This window comes from Diceros bicornis, chromosome 33, assembly GCF_020826845.1.
Source record: "Diceros bicornis minor isolate mBicDic1 chromosome 33, mDicBic1.mat.cur, whole genome shotgun sequence".
NCBI lineage: Eukaryota > Metazoa > Chordata > Mammalia > Perissodactyla > Rhinocerotidae > Diceros > Diceros bicornis.
The window spans coordinates 11,908,548-11,934,588 of NC_080772.1; the positions used below are offsets into that span (position 1 = coordinate 11,908,548).

General features: G+C 37.1%; 1 protein-coding gene across 2 annotated transcripts in view; it reads left to right on the top strand.

Moving 5' to 3' along the window:
• Window positions 1–1,922: 1,922 nt before the first annotated feature.
• The window catches only part of SDCBP (syndecan binding protein), a 36,783-nt gene continuing 12,664 nt past the window's right edge, over window positions 1,923–26,041 (top strand). The window contains exons 1-4 of one of the 2 annotated variants that reach the window (XM_058528748.1): window positions 1,923–2,023; window positions 18,248–18,313; window positions 22,630–22,711; window positions 24,140–24,249. In XM_058528748.1, the coding sequence (XP_058384731.1) occupies window positions 18,263–18,313; window positions 22,630–22,711; window positions 24,140–24,249 (243 nt within the window). In that variant the 5' untranslated portion in view covers window positions 1,923–2,023; window positions 18,248–18,262. The remainder of the gene's footprint in view (window positions 2,024–18,247; window positions 18,314–22,629; window positions 22,712–24,139; window positions 24,250–26,041) is intronic. The other variant, XM_058528747.1, reaches the window with a different exon arrangement.

The following is a 26,041-nucleotide window of genomic DNA, read 5'->3' on the forward strand; positions in this document are numbered from 1 at the left end:
CCCTTTACCATGTAAGGTAAGATATTTACAAGTTTTGGGGATTAGGACATGGCCATATTTGGGGGGATATTATTCAGCTTACCACAACTGATAACTCACATGCCACTTCAAATTTAATAAATCCAAAAACAATCTTCTAATCTTCCCACCTCCTATTTCTCTCATCTTAGTGTACCCCACCTTAGCAAATGTGCCAACATCCACCTACTCGCTCATGCCAGAAACCTGGTACTTACCTTAGGTAAGATACCTCCCTATATTTAGTTCACATTACCAACTACTAAGCCTTCTTGAATCTTTATTCTAATATTGTTTGGATTTCTCTGATTTTTCTCCATCTTCACTGTAATTGGCACATCAGGACTACTGTAGTAGTCTCCTAGTGTGTCTCTGCACATCCCAGACTTATCCACACATCCAATCCATCCTCCAAGCAGTAACCACAGTAATCGTTTTACAATGCAAATCTAATCATGTTACTCCTCAGTAGCATCTGTACAGCCCTGCCTAATTCTCCAGCTTTTTCTTAAGCCATTCCTTCTCTTACTATTGTGTTCTGGCCAAAGTGGCCTTTCAGCTTCTGAAATGCATCAAGCTTCAATTTAACTGCAACGCTCTTGAGTTTGCTATTCTCTTTGCCTGAAACACTTTTCCTCCATTTTTCACTTGGCTAATTCTTACTCTTCAACTTTTTTTTTTTTTTATCAGGAAGATTAGCCCTGAGCTAATCCTCCTCCTTTTGCTGAGCAAGATATTGGCCCTGGGCTAACATCTGTGCAAATCTTCCTCTATTTTGTATGTGAGTCACTCCCACAGCATGGCTGAGGAGTGGTGTAGGTCTGTGCAGCGGTCCTGGGCCCTGGGAACCCAGGCCACTGAAGCGTGTGTGTGTGTGTGTGTGTGTGTGTGTGTGTGTGTGTGTGTGTGTGCAACTTAACCACTACACCACAGGGGGTGGGGGGCAGCACCTTGTGTCATTATTTTTAAATGTCTATTTTATCAGCTAGACCATAAACTCCCTGATGGCAAAGATTTCGTTTTATTTATTTGTCATCTCTTTTATGCTCAGATTTTTATTTCTTTTACCATAAATTACCGTGGCACTAAATTTGGCTAGAGATAAAATGCTCCTAAGTTAATGTTACTTTGTCAAGTACTTATGTTACTCCATGGGAACGATATGGTAAATGTAGGTAACTTAGGAAAACTGTCTCTCAGTGTTTTTGTACGCTAATGGGGTTGTTATACCTATCTAACAGCTTGATGTAAGGACCAAATAAGACTACATACATCAAGCTGTTGGGACAGCGCCTGGAATACAGTTAGCCTTCAAGAAATACAGTTTTTTAGTTTTTGAATTAGGATACAGCTACTACTTTTGTGCGGTACCACACATAACTTGCAACAGCCAAGGAACTTCAGGTTAGATGGACAGAGAGTAATAAAAGCCAAAGGAAAAAAGCTGTAACACAAAGAGGGCAGGAGTTGAGAAGCGTTAGTGGGAGGAATGTTTCTGAGCCTGAAGGTGGTAAAGCGAGAGGGTGGTGATGAGCTGGACCATAGTGGTGGAAGTCCAAGGTTGGCGAGGAAATCTCCAAAGGATAGGTTCTCAGGACTCTCTTTGTATTGGAGGTGATGGGAACCAAGTGACCACGAGCGCAAACCCCTCACAGTAGTGAGCGGGAGGCACTGGGCCCCCGGGCACGAACCATTAGGAGCGTGGAGAACGTGGCAAGCACAACAGGTGGCAGCGTGGGCAGCTCTACCTTCCCCAAGCCCGGGGAGCCGCGGCAGCGGCGCCACGTCCGCCCCCGTCACCCGCCTCCCCTCTGCCCCGTTACCTTGGGGACCGGGTCACCTGACTGCGCGCCGTGCGCCTGCGCGGGCCGCGGGCAGGGGCGGGGACGGCGCCGTGACGCGCCTCGCGGGCGGGCCTGGGGCGTGCGCCGTTCCCCTCCCCTCGGGTCTCGGAAGTCCGTGCCAGCGACCGAGGCGGCGGCGGCGAGCTGGTCCTGTGGCCTGGGTGAGCAGCTCTGGGGGAAAAGAGGGACGCTCAGCCGCGTCCCGGGCGTGGGGCGGAGGGGCGGAGGGGCGGAGGGGCCGCGGCACTAAGCGGAGAGCGTCTGGGTCGCGGCGGTTTCGGGAGGCGGGGCGGCGCCGCCGTCCCCTAGTGGGCTCCGCGCCCCTCCTGGCGCCCAGCCGGGCCCGGGGCGAAAGTTGGCGCGGGCGCCGTGCTCTGCCTGCCCGCCGCCGCCGCTCTCAAGGGCCCGCCGGGGCCGGGGCGCAGGGGCGGGGGCGCGCGGTCACCCCGCCGCAGTCAGCGGCTGCTCGGCGTTGCGGTCCCCGTCGGCGCTGTTTGTTCCTCCTGGAGAAGCTCCCCGGTGCCCGGGGCAGAAGGAGCCGGGCTGCGGTTCCCCACCCTGCTCCGCGTTCCTGGGCTGGACTCACTCACCTGGCGTGGTGCTTAATCGGACTGTCGCGGATTTGGAAGGAGGGAGGAGGTGTTTGTTGAGTGGGCGAAGCCTTGGCTTTCTGGAAGGGGATGGAGGAGAGGGTGATTCGCTGTGCGCTTATTTATGGAGAAATTGGAGGAAAGAGAAACGTTTCCAGCAGGGTGTGTGTTCAGAAGTAAGGTCCCTTGAGATCTAGTGACTCAGAGCTTTCATTTCAGGATTTCCTTGTAATAACGGGAAACTGAAGACATAGGGACGTGGAAAGTTTTCTTTTTCACCAAAGTGGAATTATGTAGTCATGGAGTCCTCTAATGTGCCAGTTTTTGAAAGGAATTTCTAGGTTTATCTAGTCTGTATATATTATCTGCATACAGATTTACCGCTGTTTTTTCTAGTGTGTAAGTACATTACTTACAGAGTACACTTAGTGTACCAGACTCTTAACATCTGCTTACTTCAAAGAGAAAAATAATTGATTAATAAGGAAAATTACATTGAAAAACAGCTGCAAGCTCTTAGCTTAATCGCAGGTATATATAAGTGATTAGTTTGCACTCAGATTTGTCCCGTCTTTAGTTTTTCTGTTTGAGGTTAAGGACAAACAGTAAAAAATGTTTTTTCATTTTGTCTGTTACCAACTTAGTTCTAAAAACTTTTGTAGTTTAAATGGTATGTAAATATTATAGATCAAGTGGTTTGTGCCACAGAATAAAAATAAGCAAGTGGAATGTGTTTTAAAAGATGCAGGAAATAGTCACTCCATTATAATCCAGATTTAACTTTGACAACATTAATTTTTAGTTATGTTTGGGCATTATAAGAAAGGATATAAAAATCACGACCAAAAGAGGAAGAATTTACTAATAGTTGGCAGTTGAATGTACTGTTGGGTAAAACAGTTCCTTAAATTGAGAATGATTCAACTATTTTTCCTGTTTTTGCCAAATTTAGGTAATTTTTAGGTAGTAAATGCTTAGAGTTTCTAAAAGGAGTCCCCCAAACAACTTTAAAATATATATATATCTAGTAATAGTTATATTAGCATTTGTTAATTTCTTTCCAAGTGATGTGAACAGTTTTTGTACATTTATTTAGTTTTTGAGGAGGTAAGCAGAAATATGGCTCAAAATTGAAGCAATAAAAAAGATACACAGTTTTAAGTCGTCTTCCTTCTAGGTCTTCCAGCTAACCATATTCCCTTCCTGTGGGAGCCAACCATTTTACGTTTTAGATATCCATACAGGGATATTTTATACCTATACAAACAAACATATAAATATACTTTCCCCCTTCCTTTTTTTTTGTGTGGTAAAATACGCATAACATAAAATTTACCATCTTAACCATTTTTAAGTGTACAATTCAGAGGTGTTAAATACATTGATATTGTTGTGTAACCATCACCACCATCCATCCCTGAACTCTTCATCTTGTAAAACTGAAACTCTGTAGCCATTAAACAATAACTCCGCATTCTCTCCTCCCCCCAACCCCTGGCAGCCACCATTATACTTTGTGTCTTTATGATTTTGACTACTCTAAGTACCTCATAAGTGGCATCATACAGTATTTGTCTTTTGTAATTGGCTTATTTCACTTAACATAATAGCCTCAAGGTTCATCCATGTTGTAGCATATTGCAGAATTTCCTTCCATTTTAAGGCTGAATTATATTCCATTGTGTGTGGATACATTTGCTTCTCCGTTTGTCTGTCGGTGGACGCTTGGGTTGCTCCCACGTATGAGCTACTGTGAATAATGCTACTGTGAACATGGGTGTACAGCTCTCTCTTCAGACCCAGATTTCAGTTCATTTCAGTATATACCCAGAAGTGGAATTGCTGGAAGTGGTAATTCTATTTTTAATTTTTTGAAAAACAGCTGTACTTTTTCTGTAGCACCTGCACCATTTTACATTCCCACCAACAGTGCACAAAAGGGTTCCAATTTCAGCACATCCTCACCAACACTTGTTGTTTTCTCTTTTTTTGATAGTAGCCATCCTAATGAGTTTGGGGTGATGTCTTGTAGTTTTGATTTGCTTTTCCGTAATGATTAATGACTTGGAGCATCTTTTTATGTGCTTATTGGCCATTTCTGTATCTTCTTTGGAGAAATGTCTATTCAAGTCCTTTGCCAGTTCTGTTTGTTTTTTTTTGTTATTGAGTTTTAAGAGCTGTCTAAATATTGTGGATGTTAATCCCTTATCAGATATGTTATTTCCAAATATTTTCTCCCATTCTGTGGGTTGCGTTTTTACTCTGTTGGTATTGTTTTTTGATGCACAGAATTGTAACATTTTCATGAAGTCCAATATGTCTGTTTTTCTTTTGTTGCCTGTGCCTTTGGTATATCCAGGAAATCATTGCCAAATCCAACATCGTCAATCCTTTGTCCTGTGTTTTCTTGTAAGAGTTTTATTGTTTTAGGTATTAAATTTAGGTCCTTGAATTATTTTGAGTTAATTCTTGTATATGGTGTGAGGTAAGGGTCCACCTTCATTCTTTTGCATGTGGATAGCTAATTTTCTCAGCACTATTTTTTGAAAAGACTGTTGTTTCCTTGTTGAATAGTCTTGGCAACCTTGTCAAAAATCATTTGACCATATGTGTGAGGGTTTATTTCTAGGCTTTCTGTTATATGCCATTGGTTTATATTATGTCTGTCTTTATGCCAGTACCATACTGTTTTGATTACTGTAGCTTTATAGTAAGTTTTGAAATCAGGAAATGTGAGTCCTCCAGTTTTGTTCTTTTTTAAGATTGTTTTGGGTATTCGGGGTCCCTTGAGATGCCATATGAATTTTAGGATGTGTTTCTCTATTTCTGAAAAAACATCGTTGGGATTATGATGGGGATTGCATTGCATCCATAGATCACTTTGGATAGTATTGACATTTTATAACAATGTTAAGTCTAACAATCCATGAATATGGGATGTGCTTCCATATATTTACATCTTTAATTTTTTTCAGTGGTATTTTGTAGTTTTCATGTCCAAGTCTTTCACCTCCATGATAATATTAATTTTTAAGTTTTTTATTCTTTTCGATGCTATTGTAAATGGAATTGTTTTGTAATTTCCTTTTGAGATTGTTCATTGTGTATAAAATGCAACTGATTGTTGTGCATTGAGTGTATCCTGCTACATTGCTGAATTTGTTTATTGGTTCTAACAGCCTTTTTTGTGCAGATTTTAGGGTTTTCTAAACCCTGAATATATAAAATCATGTCATCTGCAAACAGAAGTAATTTTACTTCTTTTTCAATTAGGATGCTTTTTATTTCTTTTTCTTCACTAGTTGCTCTGGCTAGAACTTCAGTACTATGTTCAATAGAAGTGGTGAAAGCAGGCATCCTTGCTTTGTTCCTGACCTTAGTGGAAAAGCATTCAGTCTTTTGCCATTGAGTATGATGTTTGCTGTGGATTTTTCATATATGGTTTTTTTATGTGGAAGTAGTTTCTCTCTATTACTGTTTTGTTGGGTGTTTTTATCATAAAAGGGTGTTGAGTTTTGTCAGATGCTTTTTCGGCATCAATTGAGATGATCATGTGGGTTTTTTCCCCTTCATTTTGTTGATGTGATGTATTACAATGATCAATTTTTGTATGTTGAACCATCCTTGTATTCCAGGAATAAATCTCACTTGTTAAATGGTATGTAATCCTTTTAACATGCTGTTGAATTCTGTTTGCTGGTATTTTCTTGAGGATTTTATATCAATGTTCATAAGGGGTCTTGGTCGGTAGTTTTTTTTTTTTGTAGGGTCCTTGTCTGGCTTTGGTATCAGGATAATGTTGTCCTCATAGAATGAGTTAGAAAGTGTTCCGTCTTCAGTTTTTTTTGTAAAATTTTGAGAATTGGTATTAATTCTTATTTTTATATGTTTAGTAGAATTCACTAATGAAGCCATCGGGTCCAGGGCTTTTCTTTGTTGGGTATTTTTGATTACTTGTTCAGTCTCCTTACTAATTATAAGTCTTATTCAGATTTTCTATTTCTTCATGCTTTAGGCTTGGTAAGTCTTGTGTTTCTAGGAATTTGTCCATTTTATCTAGATTATCCAATTTTTTGGCATACAGTTGTTCATAGTACTCTCTTATAATCTTTTCTATTTCTGTAAAATCAGTGGTAATGTGCCTATTTTCATTTCTGATTTTAGTATTTTGAGTTTTCTCTTTTTATTTCTTTGTCCCTCTAGCCAAAGGTTTGTCAATTTTGTTGATCGTTTTGAAGACCAACTTTTAGTTTCGTTGATTTTTCTCTATTTTTCCTGTTCTGTATTTCACCTATCTCTGTTATGGTCTTTATTGTTTCCTTGCTTCTGCTAGTTTTGGGTTTAGTTTGTACTTTTTTGTAGTTCCTTAAGTTCCCCCCTTCCTTTCAACACAAATGTTAGCATACTTTATATACTGCTCTAAATCATGTTTTGTTTTTCCAGTTAATGATAATATCTTGGATCTTTTTTCAATGTTAGTGTATATAGAACTTCCTACTTTGTTTCATGCCTTTTGTTATTACAGTCAGTGCTTCAGTGAGTAAACTTTTGTATATGTCACTTTTTATGTGCAAATATCTTTGTAGGCTAAGACCTGCAGTGGTATTGCTGGGTTGGAGGGTATCTGCATTCATAATTTTGGTAGATATTGCAAACTCACTGTCTATGGAAATTGTACTGGTTTACACTTCCACTCGTAGTGTATGAGTGTTTCTCAGAGCCTTATTATCAGAAAGTGTTGTCAAACTTTGGATTTTTGCCAGTCCAATAGGGGAGAAAAGGAATATTATGTGTAAGAAGAAATTAATGTACATAGAGTAGACTTTATATGATCATATTTCTCAGTTGGTTATCATCAGAATCTCCTTGGATATTTATTAAAAAGAAGAATTCTAAGTCCTTCAATGAAATCTGTGTCAGCCTGGGAAACTATTTTTAACTAGTGCTCAGGTAATTCTGATCTGATGATTAGCCAAGTTTGAAAATCATTCCTGGGAAGACCTTTTAGACTTTATCAAAGTGTGTTCCTTGACACCATATATGAACCATCTGGAATGCTTATTAATGTGCAGTATATTAGAAAATGTGGCTATCACCATTTACTATCTGGGTGTAAGGAACTTTTTTTTTAAGGGTATTTTATGAATAATTTGCAGAAGTGCAAATAAAGGGATAGTGAAACAGTTTTTTTAGAAACACAATTTTAGTAACTTGGACATAAGAAACCCGAATTTTTATTCTAATTTTTCCTGGTTTTGTGGGTATATATAGCTGAAATGGGTAACATCTTTGGGTATAACTAATTGTTCATCAACTATCATGGATGAAGTTGGAACATATTCCTGTTATAAATATTGTTCCAGATTTCAAATACATCTCTAATATGTTCTAGCTTATTGTTACGTTTGGTTCTTTTTCATGCACTTGTTTGTCAAAACACAATACTAATTCTGCATTTCAAGTATATCTCTAATAGGTTCTGTCATTACTATCTGGTAATTTTTGTACTTGCATTGGCTCATGATTTTATTGAGAGGATGACTATCATCTTTGTTGTATATTTGCAAAGAATTTTCATTTATACTATTATAAACACCAATTAAAATAAACTGTAATGAGTTTTTAGAAATTTGTTTACGTTACTGTTTCTTTCCAGTTACCTTTGTTTAAACACCTGCCTTCATTTGACCGCTTACAAACCACATCAAGTAAATTTTGGTGTACACATATAAAAGATGAAAGAAGATGATAACACCCTTTTAGAAAAACAGGTTCTCCAGGGGCTTGTTTTAATATATTGCATGATAAAGTCCTTCCTTCTGACTGAATGAATGAAAAATCATATTTCTTTTATTAATTAGTAGTATATTGTTTACTCATTGATTCTTAAGTTTGACAACCTTCAGTTAGGATATTGTCATCTGAAAATTTGGAGTCTTAGATTTGCTTATACGATCGATTTCCTCATTACCATAAGAGTCTAGAGTACAGCTACTTATCTCTTTGCATTTATTTTCCGATCTGTCCAATGAATGTTTTTGTCCTTCAGGTTTCTTCTCTCTACCGTCATAGGTGAAAAATTCCAAATTTTGTATTGTGTTTAATGAATACTTTTTAGAAAAAAGGCTACAAAGATGGTGTCTCCAGACTTCATACGTTCTCGAAAGAGGATGCAGTACTTTGGGCAGTACAAACTGAAGGATGACATAATGTGATGATTTGTTTCACTATTATATCATCATTCTAGCTGATTTTGTTTTTTGTTCCTGTTGCCATTTTAGTTTTTTTAGCATAGTTGGGAATAACTGATGAGTAATGATAAAATAATTCCTAGATCGATAAAATAGCAAAAATGTTTCAAGTTATAGGAGAAATAAGTTAACTAAGATCCCATAGTGGATCTTAGGTTTATAAAAGGGCCCAATTGAACCCATGTGGTATTTGTAAGATAGAATGATTTAACTCTATGTAAAGACTTTTGTTGCTGTTTTTTCTTCTGAAGGTTTCTAATTCTAAGAAAGAACACGAGTCATGAAATAGAACTGCTGAAAAAAGAAACTCAAAAATTCAAATCGAGTCCATTAGACCCTGATGGTGTACAGGGTGTTACAGGGCTTATTTCTGGACCCTGCTCCAGACTCACTGTTTCAGTTTCTGGGGCTAAGACTCAGGAATCTGTGTTATCAACAAGATCTCCAGATTATCCTTATGGACTTAAAAGTTGAAGAAACACTGTTTTAGGACCTTAAGATGGTTTTTACTTTGCTACCATATGGTAGTACTTTAGGTTACTGCCCTGATGTGCATTTCAGTTGTCTCTTGTGTTCATTAAAAAAGAGTTTGTACCATTTTTCGTTTTACAATAATTGAAGCTAGTTTGGTTACTCCTGTGTTTAAGGGAATAGTTTGATATGGTGCATTCCTCTGAATATGATTTATGGGACTAGAATGTTCAAGCCTTTTGCTGTTGAAGAGTTATAGGAGTGTAGCTTATAGTAGCAGATATTTCAAGAACAAATGTGTCCTAAATCTTTTGCTTTACAGAAAAGATAATGTTGATTTACTATATCATATGTCAAGCTGAGACCCTGGAAAGCAACTTAAGTTGGTGGCAGAGCTGGGACTAGGAGTTGGGTTTTTTTTGTTTTTGCACTGTACTTAATTTTTTATTTTTTTAATTCAGATGTAGTTGACATATAACATCATATTAGTTTCAGCTGTACAACGATTAGATATTTGTGTGTAATGTGAAATGATTACCACAGTAAGTCTAGTTAACATCCATCACCACACATAATTAGAATTTTTTTTTGTTGTGATGAGAACTTTTAAGATTTACTCTCAGCAACTTTCAAATATACAACATAGTGTTATTAATTATAGTCATCATGCTGAACATTGTATCCCCAGGATTTATTTGTCTTATAACTGAAAGCTTGTACCTTTTGACCTCCACCATCCCCTACCCTGCCTCTGGCTATCACCAATCTGTTCTCTGTGTCTGTCAGTTCTTTTTTTGTTGCTATTTAGAGCCCACATGTAAGTGAAATCATATGGTATCTCACTTAGCATAGTGCCCTCGGGGTCCGTCCGTGTTGTTGCAAATGGCAAGAATTTCCTTCGTTTTTATAGTTGAATGATATTCCTGTGTGTATGTGTGTGTGTTACATTTTATTTATCCATTCATCTGTCCATAGACACTTAGGTTGCTTCCTTGTCTTGGCTATTATAACTAATACTGCAGTGAACATGAGGGTGCAGATATGTTTTCAGCGTAGTGTTTTTGTTTCTTTCAGATAAATACCCAGAAGGGGAATTGCTGGATCATGTGGTAGTTGTATTTTTAACTTGGGGGGGAATCTCCATACCCTTTTTGTATAGTGGCTGCACCAATTTACAGTCCCACCAGTGGTGCACAAACACTTATTTCTTGTCTTTTTTTTTTTTGCTGGGGAGGCTTTGCTCTGAGCTAACATCTATTGCTGCTCTTTTTTTTTTTTTTTTTCCTCCTGAAGCCCCAGTATATAGTTGTATGTTCTACTTGTAAGTTCTACTAGTTCTTCTATGTGAGCTGCTGCCACAGTATAGCTACTGACAGACAAGTGGTGAGTGTCCATGCCTGGGAACCAAACCCAGGCTGCCGGAGTGGAGCATGCGAAACTTTAACCACTAGGCCATCAGGGCAGGCTTATATTTCTTGTCTTTTTGATAATAGCCATTCTAACAGATGCGAGGTGATATCTTATTGTGGTTTTGATTTGCATTTCCCTGATGACTAATGATGTTAAACACCTTTTCATGTATCTGTTGGCCATTTGTATGTCTTCTTTGGGAAAATGTCTATTCAGGTTCTCTGCCCACTTTTCTTTTTTTTTGGTGAGGAACGTTAGCCTTGAGCTACCATCTGTTGCCAGTCCTCCTCTTTTTGCTGAGGAAGATTGGCCCTGGGCTAACATCTGTGCCAATCTTCGTCTATTTTATATGGAATGTCGCCGCAGCATGGCTTGACAAGTGGTGTGTCGGTCCACTCCTGGGGTCCGAACCTGCGAACCCCAGGCCGCCAAAGCAGAGTGCACAAACTTACCCTCTACGCCACTGGCCTGGCCCCTCTGCCCACTTCTTTCTTGGATTTTTTGTTTTGTTGCTATTGAGTTGTATGAGTTCTTTTTTTTTTTTCCCTGAGGAAGAATATCCCTGAGCTAACTTCTCTTGCCAGTCTTCCTCTTTTTGGGCTTGAGGAAGATCAGCCCTGAGCTAATGTCAGTGCCAGTCGTCCTCCAGTTTATATGTGGGTCACTGCCACAGCATGGCTGACGAGTAGTGTAGCTCCATGCCTGGGATCCAAACCTGTGAACCCAGGCTGCCGAAGCAGAGCATGCCAAACATAACCACTATGCCATGGGGCCAGCCCTTGTATGAGTTTCTTTGTTTATTTGGGTATTAACCCTTTATCAGATATATGATTTGTAAATATTTTTTTCCCATTCAGTAGGTTGCCTTTTCAGTTTATTGATTGTTTTCTTTGTTGTGCAGAATCTTTTTAGTTTGATATAGTCTCACTTGTTTACTTTGCTTTTGTTGTCTTTGCTTTTGATGTTAAATCCAAAAAATCATCGCCAAGACCAGTGTCTAGGAGCTCACTGCCTGTGTTTTCTTCTAGGAGTTTTATGATTTCAGGTCTTATGTTCAAGTCTTTAATCCATTTTGAGTTGATTTTTATGTATGGTGTAAGATAGTGGTCCGCTTTCATTCTTTTTGCATGCGTCTGTCCAGTTTTCCCAACACCATTTGTTGAAGAGACTGTCCTTTCCCCATTTTATATTCTTGGCTCCTGTGACATAAATTAATTGGCTGTAAATGTGTGGGTTAATTTCTGAGTTCTCTATTCTATTCTATCGATCTGTGTGTGCTTTTAATGCTGGTACCTTGCTGTTTTGATTATTATGGTTTTGTAATGTAGTTTGAAATCTGTAAGTATGATGCTTCCAGCTTTGTTCTTTTTCGAGATTGCTTTGGCTATTCAGGATCTTTTGTGATTCCATACAAATTTTAGATTTGTTTTATCTATTTCCGTGAAAAATGCCATTGGAATTTTGATGGAGATTGCATTAAATCTATAGATTTTGGTTGTAAGGACATTTTAGTAATAGTAATTCATCCAGTCTGTGAGCATGGACTATGTTTCCATTTATTTGTGTCATCTTCAGTTTTTTTCATCAATGTCTTATAGTTTCAGTGTACACACTTTCACCTCCTTGATTAAATTTATTCGTAGATATTTTATTCTTTTTGATCCAATTGTAAATGGGATTGTTTTCTTAATTTTTGTTTCTAATAGTTTATTAGCGTATGGAAATGAAACTGATTTTTATATATTGACATTTGTATTTTGTGACTTTACTTAATTTATTAGTTCTGACGGTTTTTTGGTGGAGTGTTTGGGGTTTTCTATATATAACATCATATTACCTCCAAATAGAGTTTTACTTCTTCTTTTCCAATTCAAATGCCTTTTATTTCTTTTTTCCTTGCCTAATTGCTCTGTCTAGGACCTCCAATATTATGTCGAATAAAAGTGGAGAAAGTGGGTATTTTCTGTCTACATTTTTACTCCTCCTCTCCTATGTTTTATGTTTTTGATGTCACAGTTTACATCTTTTTATCTTGTGTGTCCCTTAACAAATTATTGTAATTATAGTAATTTTTACTTTTGTCTTTTAACCTTCGTAGTGGCTTTGTAAGTAGTGAATCCATGACCCTTAGAATGTTAAATTATTCTGAATTTTAGAATGTATTTACTCTTACCAGTGAGATTTATATTATCTTATGTTTTCCTGTTACTAATTAGCACCCTTTTGTTTCAGCTTAAACAAGTCCTTTTAACGTTTTTGTAAGGCTGGTCTAGTGATGAAGAACTCCATTAGCTTTAGCTTGTCTGGAAAATGCTTTATCTCTCCTTCAGTTCTGAAGGACAGCTTTGCCAGGCAGAGTATTCTTGGTGGCAGCTTTTTTCTTTCAGCATTTTGAGTATATCCTGCCACTCCCTTCTGGCCTGCAAAGTTTCTCCTGAAAAATTTGCTCGTAGTCTATGGGGATTTGCTTGTACGTAACAAGTTGTTTTTCTCTTGCTGCTTTTAAGATTTTCTCCTTGTCTTTAATTTTTGGCATTTTAATTATAATACGTCTTGGTGTGGGTCTCTTTGTGTTCATCTTGTTTGGAATTGCCTGGGCTTCCTGGATCTGGTTGTCTGTTTCCTTCCTCAGGTAAGGGAAGTTGTCAGTCGTTATTTCTTTCAGTAAGTTTTCTACCCCTTTCTCTTTTCTACTTCTGAGACTCTCAGTAATGTGACTGTTGGTCTTCTTGATATTGTCTCATAAGTCCCTTAAGTTACCTTGACTCTTTTTCATTCTTTTTTCTGTTCTGATTGGAGGAGTCCCACTGCCCCGTCTTTGTGTTCACTGATCCTTTCTTCCACTTCGTCTAGTCTGCTATTGAACACTTCTGTTGTATTTTTCAGTTAAGTTATTGTATTCTTTAGCTTTGTGATTTCCGTTTGGTACTTTCTTATGTTTTCTTTATGTTTTGAAATTCTCACTTTGTTCATCCCTTGTTCTCCTGAGTTCAGTGAGCATCTTTATGAATGTTATTTTGAATTCTTTGTCAGGTAAATCATTTATCTCCATTTTATTAAAACTTTTTACTGAGATTTTTATCTTGTTCTTTCATTTGGAACAGATTCCTTTGTTTCTTCATTTTCCTTGATTCTCTGTGTCAATTTCAGTGATTAAGCCACCTCTTCTAGTCTTGAACAACTGGTCTCATGTAGGAGATGAACCTTATTGTTCAACCCTGCCTTAGTTCTTATTTGTCTGTCATACCTTTTTAATTGTCCAAGCAGCGTACTCTATTCTCAGTGACTCCCAGTAGATAAGGGTGTGCCAAGATCTGTCAGTGTCCCAAAGCGGAGGATCTCAGTCAGCACCTAGATGCTAGCTGATTGGAAGCTAAACCCTCAGGCAGTACCTTTTGTGTGTGTGTGTGGTATTAGACTTTTTTCTTAACTGTTTTAATAGTTTATGACATTGTGAAATTTTAGTTGTACATAATTGTTTGTCAGTCATCATATAAATGCTTCCTTTCACCCCTTGTGCCCACCCCCTTTGCCCTGGTAACTGCCACACAGTTCTTTCTGTCCATGTGTTAGTTTATCTTCCACATATGAGTGAAATTATGTGGTGTTTGTGTGTGTTTGTCTGGCTTATTTCACTTAACATAATATTCTCCAGCTCCATCCATGTTGTTGCAGATGGGACAATTTTTTCTTTTTCTTATGGCTGAGTAGTATTCCATTGTGTATATATATACCACGTCTTCTTTATTCATTCATTACTCAAGGGACACTTGGGTTGCTTCCACTTCTTGGCTATAGTGAATAATGCTGCAACGAACATAGGGATGCATAAGCCTCTTTGGATTGTTGATTTCAGGTTCGTTGGATAGATACCCAGTAGTGGGATAGCTGGATCATAGGGTATTTCTATTTTTAAATTTTTGAGGAATCTCCATACTGTTTTCCATAGAGGCTGCACCAGTTTGCATTCCTACCAGCTGTGTATGAGGGTTCCCGTTTCTCCACAGCCTCTCCAGCATTTGTTGTTCTTTGTCTTGGTGATTATAGCCGTTCTGACAGGTGTAAGGTGATATCTTAGTGTAGTTTTGATTTGCATTTCTCTGATGCTTAGTGATGTTGAACATCTTTTCATGTGCCTATTGGCCATATGTATATCTTCCTTGGGAAAGTATCTGTTTATAATCTCTGTCCATTTTTTGATTGTGTTGTTTGTTTTTTTGTTGTTCAGTTGTGTGAGTTCTTTATATATTGTGGAGATTAACCCCTTGTGAGATAATATGATTTGCAAATATTTTCTCCCAGCTGGTGGGTTGTCTCTTCATTTTGATCCTGGTTTCATTTGCCATGTAGAAGCTCTTTAATCTGATGAAGTCCCACTTGTTTATTTTTTCTTTTGTTTCTCTTGTCTGAGTAGACATGGAATCCGAAAAGATCCGTTTATGACTGATGTCAAATGGTGTACAGGCAGCACCTTTTAAATCATGTAAATATATCTCTTTCAGGGGAAGACTGGGAGATGGGTGTTTCTGTCTGTTACCTCTGCACTGTGTCCTGGAGTGATAGTTAATTCTTTCTTTGTTACTGTCCTGTTGAACCCCTGACTGAGGTTATCAAATGTGCCCTCACAGAAGTGGCTCTTGACTGGGATTTTGATCGACAAGTCCTAGAAGGATGTTCCATGAAGAGGAAGCAGCCTTTGCAAAGATATGGAGGCACAGCAGCACTTGATCTGTGTGGGAAATAGCAAGTAGTTTGTGGATAGAACATTGTAATACCTGGAAACAAATTGGGTGAAATGAGGTTAAGAAAATAGTTTGAGCTAAAATCATTGAGAAATCCTTTGTATTTTAGAAGAATGGTGAGAGTTAATTCAAGTCAGCATGCTTAGAGCAAACCTGAAACTAAGTTTAAATCACAAGTATATGTTGGGGTGATATTTGTTATTTTAAAAAAATTCTCAAAAGCCCATTTCTCCTCTAGGCTTGAGTGTCTGAATATGAGTGACTTCAGAGTTGTTTAGATAATTTCAGTTAATATTTGTTTGAAGGAAAGCTTCTTTGGGGAAAAACTTTTAGAAAACTACTCATCGACTTTTGAAATGAACCACTCATCCAATTTGTTTTTCATGAGGAAAATGGGATCTTGTATGTAGCCAGTGGCAGAACGAAAAATAGAACCCCAAAATATAAATTGTACTAGATTACCAGTCAACATTTGTTCTGATGAATTTAAAATGATTTTGGTTGTAATGTTGATAAAATTGTTGAAAGTTTAAATAACCTGTGGTTAAGGGGAAAACTGCTAGGGAACTAGTATTGGTGAGGATGTGGAGAAATTGGAACCCTCCCTCCTGTGTTGCTGGTGGGAATGTAAAATGATGCAGTCACTTTGGAAACCAGTTTGGCAGTTCCTCAAAAAGTTAAACATAGTTTCAGTGTGACCTAGCAATTCTCCTCTTAACTATATACCGAGAGAATTAAACATATATGTTTACACAAAAATTTGGAGGTAAATGTTCATTAGCAGCATTATTCATAATAGTCAAAATTCATAATAGTCAAAAAGTGTAAAACAATCCAAAATGTCATTGAGTGGTGAATGGATATCCAAAATGCGGCACATCCATACAGTGGGATATTATTCAGCCATAGAAAGGAATGAAATACTGGTAGTTGCTACAGCGTGGGTGAACCTCGAAAGCATTATACTGCCTGAAAGAAAAGGCCACATGTTCTCTGATTCTACATTAAATGTCCAGAATAGGCAAATTGAGAGGCAGAAAGTAGATTCGTAGTTGTCTGGAGCTGAGGGGAGGGAAGAATGGGGAGGCATGGTGTTTCTTTTTGAGATGATGGAAACGTTGTAATAATAGATGGTAGAGATGGTTGCACAACTCTGAATATACTCAAAACTACTGAATTGTGTACTTTAAAATAGTGAATTTTATGGTATGTGAAGTGTATCAATTTAAAAAAAAACTGTTGTTATACAGCATCCAACCAAGAGACAGAAGTCATGTAGTGATTTGAACAGTGACAATTTAATGTACAGAATTGTTAACTATACGATGATTGAAGAGACAGGAATTGGCTAGTAAGAAGTAAAGAGAACTTGAATAAATACAGGAAGAGCAGATTTAATAAGTATCTACTAACCCCGAGGCTGAGATAGAGTGCCCCAGGAAGATCCAGGCCTTGTTGGAGAGAGTGCAGCCATCACTCAGTGGATGGTGAAGTTTCTGAGATACCAAACTTACTGAAAATTCTCCCTTTGGGGTGCTGGGGGAGACCATCCACAGGGAGGTGCCGCACTTTGGAACTCACTGCAAGCCAAATGAGGGGTTGCTAGGGAAAGTTGCTCATGGAGAGATGCCTTGCTAGTGGCACCATGCTGGGAAGCTGCTCAACAGAGGGTGGGGCCAGTGTTGGCTGCTGTGTGTGGCAGGAGCTGGGTGTTTAAGAAGCTGCTTCCTGCAGGAGCAGGATGCTGGAGAAGCAGGTACTGCAGGAGCCTGGCTGAAGTGGTACACTGGAACCTGGAGGAGAAAACCCTTTCTCTCTCACTGTACCTGCTCCTCCCACTGTGACAAAGGTTAACATCATGCCAGCTGGCAAAAGAGCAATATTTAAAGGGCCCAACTCCGTTTTTGCAGAGCAGCCAGTAATAGGTGGATTAGGAGATGGGAGGTAATAATTGATGATAGCCAGCTCAAGAACTTATGTCAAACCCTGTGCCAACTTAGGATATATTTGGTTTTGTTGGGTTTAAAGAAAATATCAGGTATTCATCTCAGCATAGCTTAACAAAATTTCAAAGTACATAGCTTTGTGATACTTTTAGAGAACTTTGTTTTAAATTACAGTTATGAGCTGCATAACGACATTTGAGTCGATGATGGTCCTAATTTACAACGGTGGTCCCATAAGTTTAGTACCATATAGCCTAGGTGTGTAGTAGGCTATACCATCTAGGGTTGTATAAATACACTCTGTGATGTTCACACGATGAAATTACCTAACGACGCATTTCTCAGAACGTAGCCCCATCGTTAAGCGACACATGACTCTCCAAAAAGCAAAATTCATGGTCACTAGAAACATTGAACAATATAGAAATGTTTAAAATGTAAAAATATTCCTATTATTGCTAAGTCTCTTACTGTGTATTTCATGCATGTCTTCTGAAGATAAAACTATTGTTAATGGTGTATATTGTTTTTTCTATATACATATATGTATATGTATATTTTTTAGTAGTTATAGAGGTTTTATAGACGTTGCATGTGAGCTGTTTTAGGTTGTTATTAGAAGGATATAACCCTCACTCAGTTGCCAAGCACTTGTGTAAACTAGGTAAGTCACATAGCCATTCTCTTTGATTTTCTAAACTTTTGAAATGAAGGGACTTTTACTTGAAGGGAAGTTTAAAATCTGTAATGGGTTTAGTTTGATATAGTAGTAAGGGAGGGAGAGGTAGTTAGGTAACAGTTAACAATTTTTAGTATAGCCTAGATGTTCATAGTTTTCCATGCGTTTTGCAATTTAAATGTTTCTATTGTTTTAAACATCTACACATGTTTGTGTGTACATTGCTGGCTACACATACTAGTTAAATTTCCATGAAATTTGAATCATAGAAATTTATTTTTTTTATTTTTCTTTAGAAAAATCCTGCAAAAATGTCTCTGTACCCATCTCTTGAAGACCTGAAGGTAGACAAAGTAATTCAGGTATGTTTGTTTAAGTACTGTTTTTTTTTCCATACACTATGCCGTACATTCTAGTTATAGATGAAGTGAAGCAAGAAACGTAAATAGCAGATGTAATTGTTCGTTTCTACACTTCATAAACTTTTTTTCAGTTTATTGAAGACTAAAAAGTTACAGAAAAGGTAGCGATTCTTTTTCATTTCACTATGAATTAACGGGCATGGGATATTTTTTCTTTAAAACTAGACTTAAACTCTTCGAAGATAGCTTGATTTTATTTAAAATTTAAATTAAATACAACATATTTAAGTTGGTAAAATAGACTCCAACGTTTTAGACATTCATAGTTCTGTTCAAAATTAGTGCGTTGTTCTCTTGGATCTTCAGGTACGACCAGTGTTTAAAATTCTTTGCCTTCTCTTTGGAGTTAACGATTACAGGAATAGTGAAGTCCCTGCTGTGTTTAGGAGAGTGGTAGTGTGACAGCAGAGGGATTTATTTCCTTTTAGATGTAAGAGGCAGACATTTCACGTGTTCATGCTCTAAATGACTATGTTAAAGATTATAGTACTTCTAATTTCATTAAGTCAGAAATTTTGTAGTCCTTCATGTAAGCATTAGTTCTGAAGACGCTTCTGCTTAAGAAGAAGGTTTGGGATTGAGATCAGTTCTTGCCATTTTGTAAAGTTTTATTGTTCTTATTAACGGGAGATACTTTGTAGTATTTAATGAACCCATCTTGTTTCCAGTTTACTTTCAACTTGATTTCTTATAAACTCAGAAGTTTTTCAGCTATAGTTTATTCTTTTAATTTGACAAGATAAACTCCCTGTTGTACTTCTTTATTTCTAGAATCTTTTAAATATGATAAATACGATGAAATTCTTTTTGAGTTGTTTAGTACTTCAAAGCTTCTTGCCCTAAAGATCATTTTACTTGAGGCCTTGACCTTAGTATACTCTATTTACTTCTTAATAATTATCTAATGAGCATAAAAAGTTTATTACAAATTTGTGACAAGTCTTAACCTCAAGAATGCAAGTGTTTTTTAGGCAAAATGTTGACCTTTTTAGGGTGGAAAAAACCTGGCAATAATAGTAACAAATGTGTGGCTGGAGTTATTAACCTTGTAGCAATGACTGGAAAATATGGGAGGAGATCATGAACACACATTTTCCATCATAGATCCACTGGGGACATTAAATGTGGTTTGTGAAATCTCTGCAATCTACTGTTCTGCTGCCAAGGCTTTGATGCCTCCCAGTTTTAAGTGGTCTGTTCAGTCATCTTAAATGCTCTGTCACATCTTTCTTCAGTATTTTGTCAGTATTTTCCCATATGGTTTTTATTTCCACAAGGTTTATCTGAACAAGGACGCGGTCTTTTTAAGAAATTTTTTCTGAAATATTTAGCATTCAGAAATAACAATTAAACCATTAATATGACATCAGAGCCCTAAGTGATAAGGATTTGCAGATGGATCTGAAAGAATGAGTGATGAATCTCTGTTTTCATCCTTTTTTGGTAGTTTTTATGGAATTGAACTCTAAATTGACCATAGTTGACTTTGAGCAGAGGTTTTTGATTTTGAAAACAGCAGAAAAAGAAGGAAAGAGTTGATATTGACAAATGTTGGATTGGAAAATAAAGAGGGCTACAAGCTGTATCAGATGACCTCTTTAAGGAGAAGCAAATTATGTGAATATTCTCATTAGAAGACGTTTTGTGGTTCCAAGCAGAAAGCTAGCTACTCGGAGATGGGATATAGCAGTGAGTAAGGAGGGGAAACGTGGGGTTTTTATTCTCACTGGATTTAAAAATATTACTAACCTAGCCAGTAAAGTCTTGGGCTATATATATTTTTTTTTCCTTGATTTTTTACGGTAGATGATTTTGCTTTTGTTCTTGAGTTTCCCCTGCAAAAGTAGTTTTCATTTCTAATCTTTTGGCCTTTTACACCACAGCAGAGCTAAATTGCAGCAGTGAACTGGCAGTTCGTATTTTGTTCAGTAGCCATTAGGCTGTGGCTTTGAGCATCATATAATCCCTGAACCCTCTATCCATTATGAATGCTTAGCAGGAGCCTGTAGTCGCTATACCTATACAAAATAAGCTTTTAAGAAACAGCGATATAGAGACCCAGTGCTCATCAGTTACCTAACACAGTGAGCAGAGGTTGACGCTGGTGGCTCCATGAACATCGTCTCTCCACGTGCTTTCTGTGATGGCAGAAACAACATGCCAGTAACTGTGTGCTCCTTGGGCACCCCCCTCCCTTTTTTTTTTTTTAATAGTTTCAGATTTCAATTAAGTGTGAAATAATTTGCTACATTTAATAGCTTATAGTCTTTCAGCCCTTGTTGTACCATCTTTCTTTTATTGTATTTTTACTACAGATTACATAATAATTAAATATATAACTTTGCAGAGAGCTTTCTATATAGATTATTTCAGTATTCTTTGGATAAGAACAAGAGCAATGAATGAAAAAAAAAAGAAAATAATAACCAATGTAAAAGGGAACCATTTTTTTAAATTAATAAATTCTATTTAGAATAGTTGTTAGGGTCACAGCAAAATTGAATGGAAAGTACAAGGAGTTTCTATCTTACCCGTTCCCCTCCCACTCCCCACAATGCACATCCTCTCCCACTATCAACATCCTCACCAGAGTGGTACGTTTGTTACAGTTGATTAACCTACACTGACATATTATTACCACCCAAAGTACATAGTTTACATTAGGGTTCACTCTTGGTGATGTACAGACACACTATTGGGTTTGACAAATGTATAATGACATACAGCCATCATTATAGTATCCTACAGAGTACTTTCACTGCTCTAAAAATCCTCTGTGCTCTGTCTCTTCTTCCCTCTCTCCCCACTAATCCCTGGCAACTGCTGATCTTTTTACTGTCTCCATGGTTTTGCCTTTTCCACAATGTCTTATGGTTGGAATCATATAGTATTCAGCCTTTTCAGATTGGTTTCTTTCACTTAGTAATATACATTTAAATTTCCTTTGTGTCTTTTCATGGCTTGATAGCTCATTTCTTTTTAGTGCTGAACAGTATTTTTTTTTCTTAAAGCTTATCCAAGAAGTAATCCACTGGCCACTAGCTCCTTTTGGCTGATAGCTGGTGAAAGAACTTTCAAAATTTAACATACTTTGAATTTGTGGATTATTATTTAAAATTATACAGATTTTCATGCGTTTTATCTCAATTTAGAATATGACAAATTATGACAATAAATATTAAAGAATGACTCAGTAACAAGCATATGAGAACATTTACAATCCAAATGAGTGAGGTACCATTTAATACTTTCGTAGGCTGTACTTATTAAATTAAGCTTCCGTCTCTCTGAGCATCTTTAGGACTGCTCTTAGCATTAATATCGGGGCTAGATTGAGATATAGGTATAAACTTCATTACTTAATCAACATATTTCCAATTAAATAAAAAGTGGTATTAGAGATGGCTCATACAGCTTAGTACCAACCTTGTCTCTAAATGATATATGGCTATTTCAGAAACTCAGATCTATCTGTAAAGGAAAAAGGATTTCCGTCAGTGGAATACTTAACTGTGACATGGGCTATGAAGGCAGCCCTGAGAAGAGTTCCTGGCATGCTTGAGCATGAGTAGCACTGATACGTATATACATTGTCAAAGTGATTTTGGCAAGTTTAACAGTTATGAATTACATTATTTTTATCATCATTGTTTTATGTCAGTGATAAAATATGTTTTGCCTACTTTGTAGTATTTTTGTATTTAGTACAGCGTAACCCTTTCTTATACTTGCTAAAATGACAATAAAGATTATTTCAGGGAGATATACTAAAATCAAAAAATAAATATTAGCAACTTAAGGGTTTAAATTTTTAGGTGTTTTTCTAATATGTGACTTTTCATTTGAATGTGGGTGAGTGTTTTTCCTTATGCAAATAAAGTGTTTTTACTTAGATTAATTAGTAAAAGAATAATGAAAACATAAAACTGTAGCCATCCATTTTATAGTGAATTTTGAAAATATTTATTAATTTGCAGCAGCACTGTGAAATATTGGTTATAAGATGTGCAGAATGGTACTTAGTCAAGTTTTATATGATAGTGTTAAAATATTTAGAATATGAAATATATTTTTGATTTGCAGATTTTTTTTGAAAAATATATGGCTGAAGTGTTTGAAATTAAACTTTCTTGAATAAAACTTTAGTGTTTTAGTTTCTTTTTGGAAGTACTGAGTTTAACTTCTAAATTACGTAAGAATTTTAAATAACCATATAAATAGCATTGTTGTTACAGTTTTCTTCTTTTCTTTTTCAGGCTCAAACTGCCTTTTCTGCAAACCCTGCCAACCCAGCAATTTTGTCTGAAGCTTCTGCTCCTCCCATCTCTCAAGATGGAAGTAGGTTTATACTTTGAACAGAAATATTTGTTAAGCCTTCTTTTGCTAAAATAGGGAATCCAAGATTTTTTTTTAAACATGCAGCATAAAATTGGTGGCTAAAGCTCTAATAGTACGAAGAAAAAAATATTCATTTCAAAAAATAACCCTTTAATCAAGAAAGTGAACTATGAATATAAAGATGTGTTTGATGGCTTAATGAAAATTAAGTTAATTAAATTAAATTTCAGCCCTCACAAGTCCCTAACTTATGACTGATTCATTTATGAAAAAACCTTATACGTGAAGTATGCCCCATGCTACTGCTCTTCAACTTCCTCAACTGTCTTCTATCTTTGCGGAATTGGGAGGGTGAAATTTCCAACCACCTCCTTTTCGGGGAGCTTCCCAAATCCTGGAATCTCTCCCCAATCTCCATACCCTTCTCTTTGGTCCCTTTTCCGTCTAAATTCATAGGGATTCAGGACACAGCCCCTAAATAATACGACCTAAGATATAAATAGGTTTTTGTGGACTGTCATAACTATTTATAGCATTATTTCTTTAGAAAATCCATTTTAAGTTATAAATCATGTAAAACAGAGTTTTGGGAAATAGTACCTAACTCTACTACTAAGTTAAATACTGTTAATATTTAACTGTATTGTTTCCAAGATTTCATTGGAATGTAGTTAACATTCTTAAAAGATGACACTTAGGGGCCGGCCCCGTGGCTTGGTGGTTGAGTGTGCGCGCTCCGCTGCTGGCAGCCCGGGTTCGGATCCCGGGCGCACACCGACGCGCCTCTTCTCCAGCCATGCTGAGGCCGAGTCCCACATACAGCAACTAGAAGGATGTGCAACTATGACATACAACTATCTACTGGGGCTTTGAGGGAAAAATAAATAAATAAAATTATTAAAAAAAAAAAAAAAAAAAGATGACACTAAAGAAATTTACAAGTTTTGTTTTTTTTTGTTTTTTGTAGTACAGAAGAATCATTTCGTAGCCATGTTTACTAAATGAGGTTATAAAATAGCGAGCTTGACAGTAGACATTTTGGTCAGTTGTTCTGAATTGAGAATCAGCAGTTTACTTACAAAACTGCTAAGTAAGTAGGTTTATTTTAAGAAAAAGAAAAGGCAAGATAGCTTATTTGGAAAATTTGTCTGTACTCTTGAGTATTTAGAAATCTGTGGTTATTTCAGTTCAGATGTCTTCATATTTTATGACTTTTGCCTTAAACTTTTTCTGTTTTTCATTTCTAGTTGTCATTATAGAGATAGGGTGGTGCTTTTCCAGATTCCTAATTAAAATTCATCCTAGATTTTATAAGTTAAATGTAATTTTTTTAACACAAGTATAAGCCCACAATAACTACAGTTTTCATTTGAATATTCTACCCATGTTTTTCCTTTATTCATTCATTCATTTACTTATTTGTATTAGATCTCTATCCTAAACTGTATCCGGAGCTCTCTCAGTACATGGGCCTGAGTTTAAACGAAGAAGAAGTACGTGCAAATATGGCCATGGTCACTGGAGCACCAGTTCAGGGGGTATGTACAGTGTAATTAATTTTGAATTATATAAAATCATACTTTACAAATAGGTATGAGCTCTCCTCGTTGTCGCTGACTCACAAATTTATAACTTTAATATTGACCTCTCTTGTCAGAAATTTTAGACTGCCTTCTGGATATCACTTCTTAAATAGTCTACTTCTTTTGTGCTATTACCACTTTTAGTTCTAATTTATTAGGAGTTAAAGATTCAGATGCCATTGACTAGTCCATTCTCCTTTGACTTCTGCATTTAGTCAGTTACTAAAACTTAGTGATTCTGTCTCTACCATCTTGCTTGTATTCATTTTATTCATTCTAGTCCTACTATAACCCTGTTCAGGGTTTCCATACTTCTAGATTATTACAGTAGTGTCTTACATTTCTTCTAGTAACTTCTTATAGAAGATGAATCATTCTGAAGTACAAGTCTTTCATATCTTTTTTACTCGTAACCTTTTAACATTTTGAAGTCTAAAGCTCCTGATTAGACTCCACATTCTAGGCTTAAATATAATGTATCTCACAGCCTTTTATTAAGGTCATCGTTATAAGACCATAGCACTTTATCGCACCTACTATAATTATAGTTACTTCATGAGGACAGAGTCCCATGTCTATCTTGTTGCCATAACCCCAGTGCTTAATACAGTACCCGGTATCTATTTATTTACCAAGTATGTATTGAAAACTTGCTTGTATCAGTTAGGGTCTAGTTGGGAAAACAGAAATCACAGTTGATATTTCAACAGAGATAATTTAAGAAATTAGACAAAGAGCTTGAAGAATTGAAAAAAGCAAAAATGGAACGCAGATGTAATTGCCTCCATGGACATGGGTAACACAGGGAAGAGGTTGGAGTTATCAGAACGTAGAAGCTTGGGGAAGAGCTCTGTGGAGCTGGACCTCAGACCTTGGAGGAAGGACACTGCTCTCAGTGGTAGTACCTCTGAAGGGTTGCAGTGAGGCTGGTGCTGGGAGTGTCAGTAAACGCTGGAGAATGGAGTCCATTGCTGCCACCATGGTTAAGGACTAGATCCAGGCAATGCTGATGGGAATAGGAAGCAAACAGGAAGGAACAAGGTACTTGTCCCTCCTCCAGCCTTCCAGTCTCCCTCTAGGGTGTCACGTGGTGGATGCTAACCAGAAACGCGCCAACAAAAGAAAAGGTAATTTGCACACTTCAAGCCCCAGCTTCACCAAGTAGAGTCTAGAAGGGTGGTTTGGAGCTGACAGTAACTTAATACCTGGTCCTACCTACTCCTTTGACTACTCACTACATCCACACACTTCTGCAAATATTTTAACTTCATATGACAGCAATAACAGCTTTATAGTTTCCCCTTAAAAGATGCAATTCTTCATATAATTGAGGTTCAGCAAACTTGTTCTATTAAGGGACCCATAGTAAGTATTTTAGGCTCTTTGCTGGTCATATATAGTCTCTGTTGCATATTCTTCTTGTTTTCTTTGTTTCCAACCTTTTAGAAATATAAAAATCATTCTTACCTCAGGTGTACAAAATCAAGCCAGTTACGTCTGATATAATGAAGTTACTCTTACGCTTTCCCCAAAATAGAATGGCACCAGTTATCATGGCCATCTCTGGGCAGTGGTCTATGATCCATTACTATGTGATACTAATTACCTCTTTAAGCACAGTCATGCACGACATAATTACATTTTGATCAATGACAGACCACATATGTGACAGTGGTCTCATGAGATTATAATGGAGATGAAAAATTCCTGTCACCTAGTGACATCGTAGCCATCATAACGTTGTAAC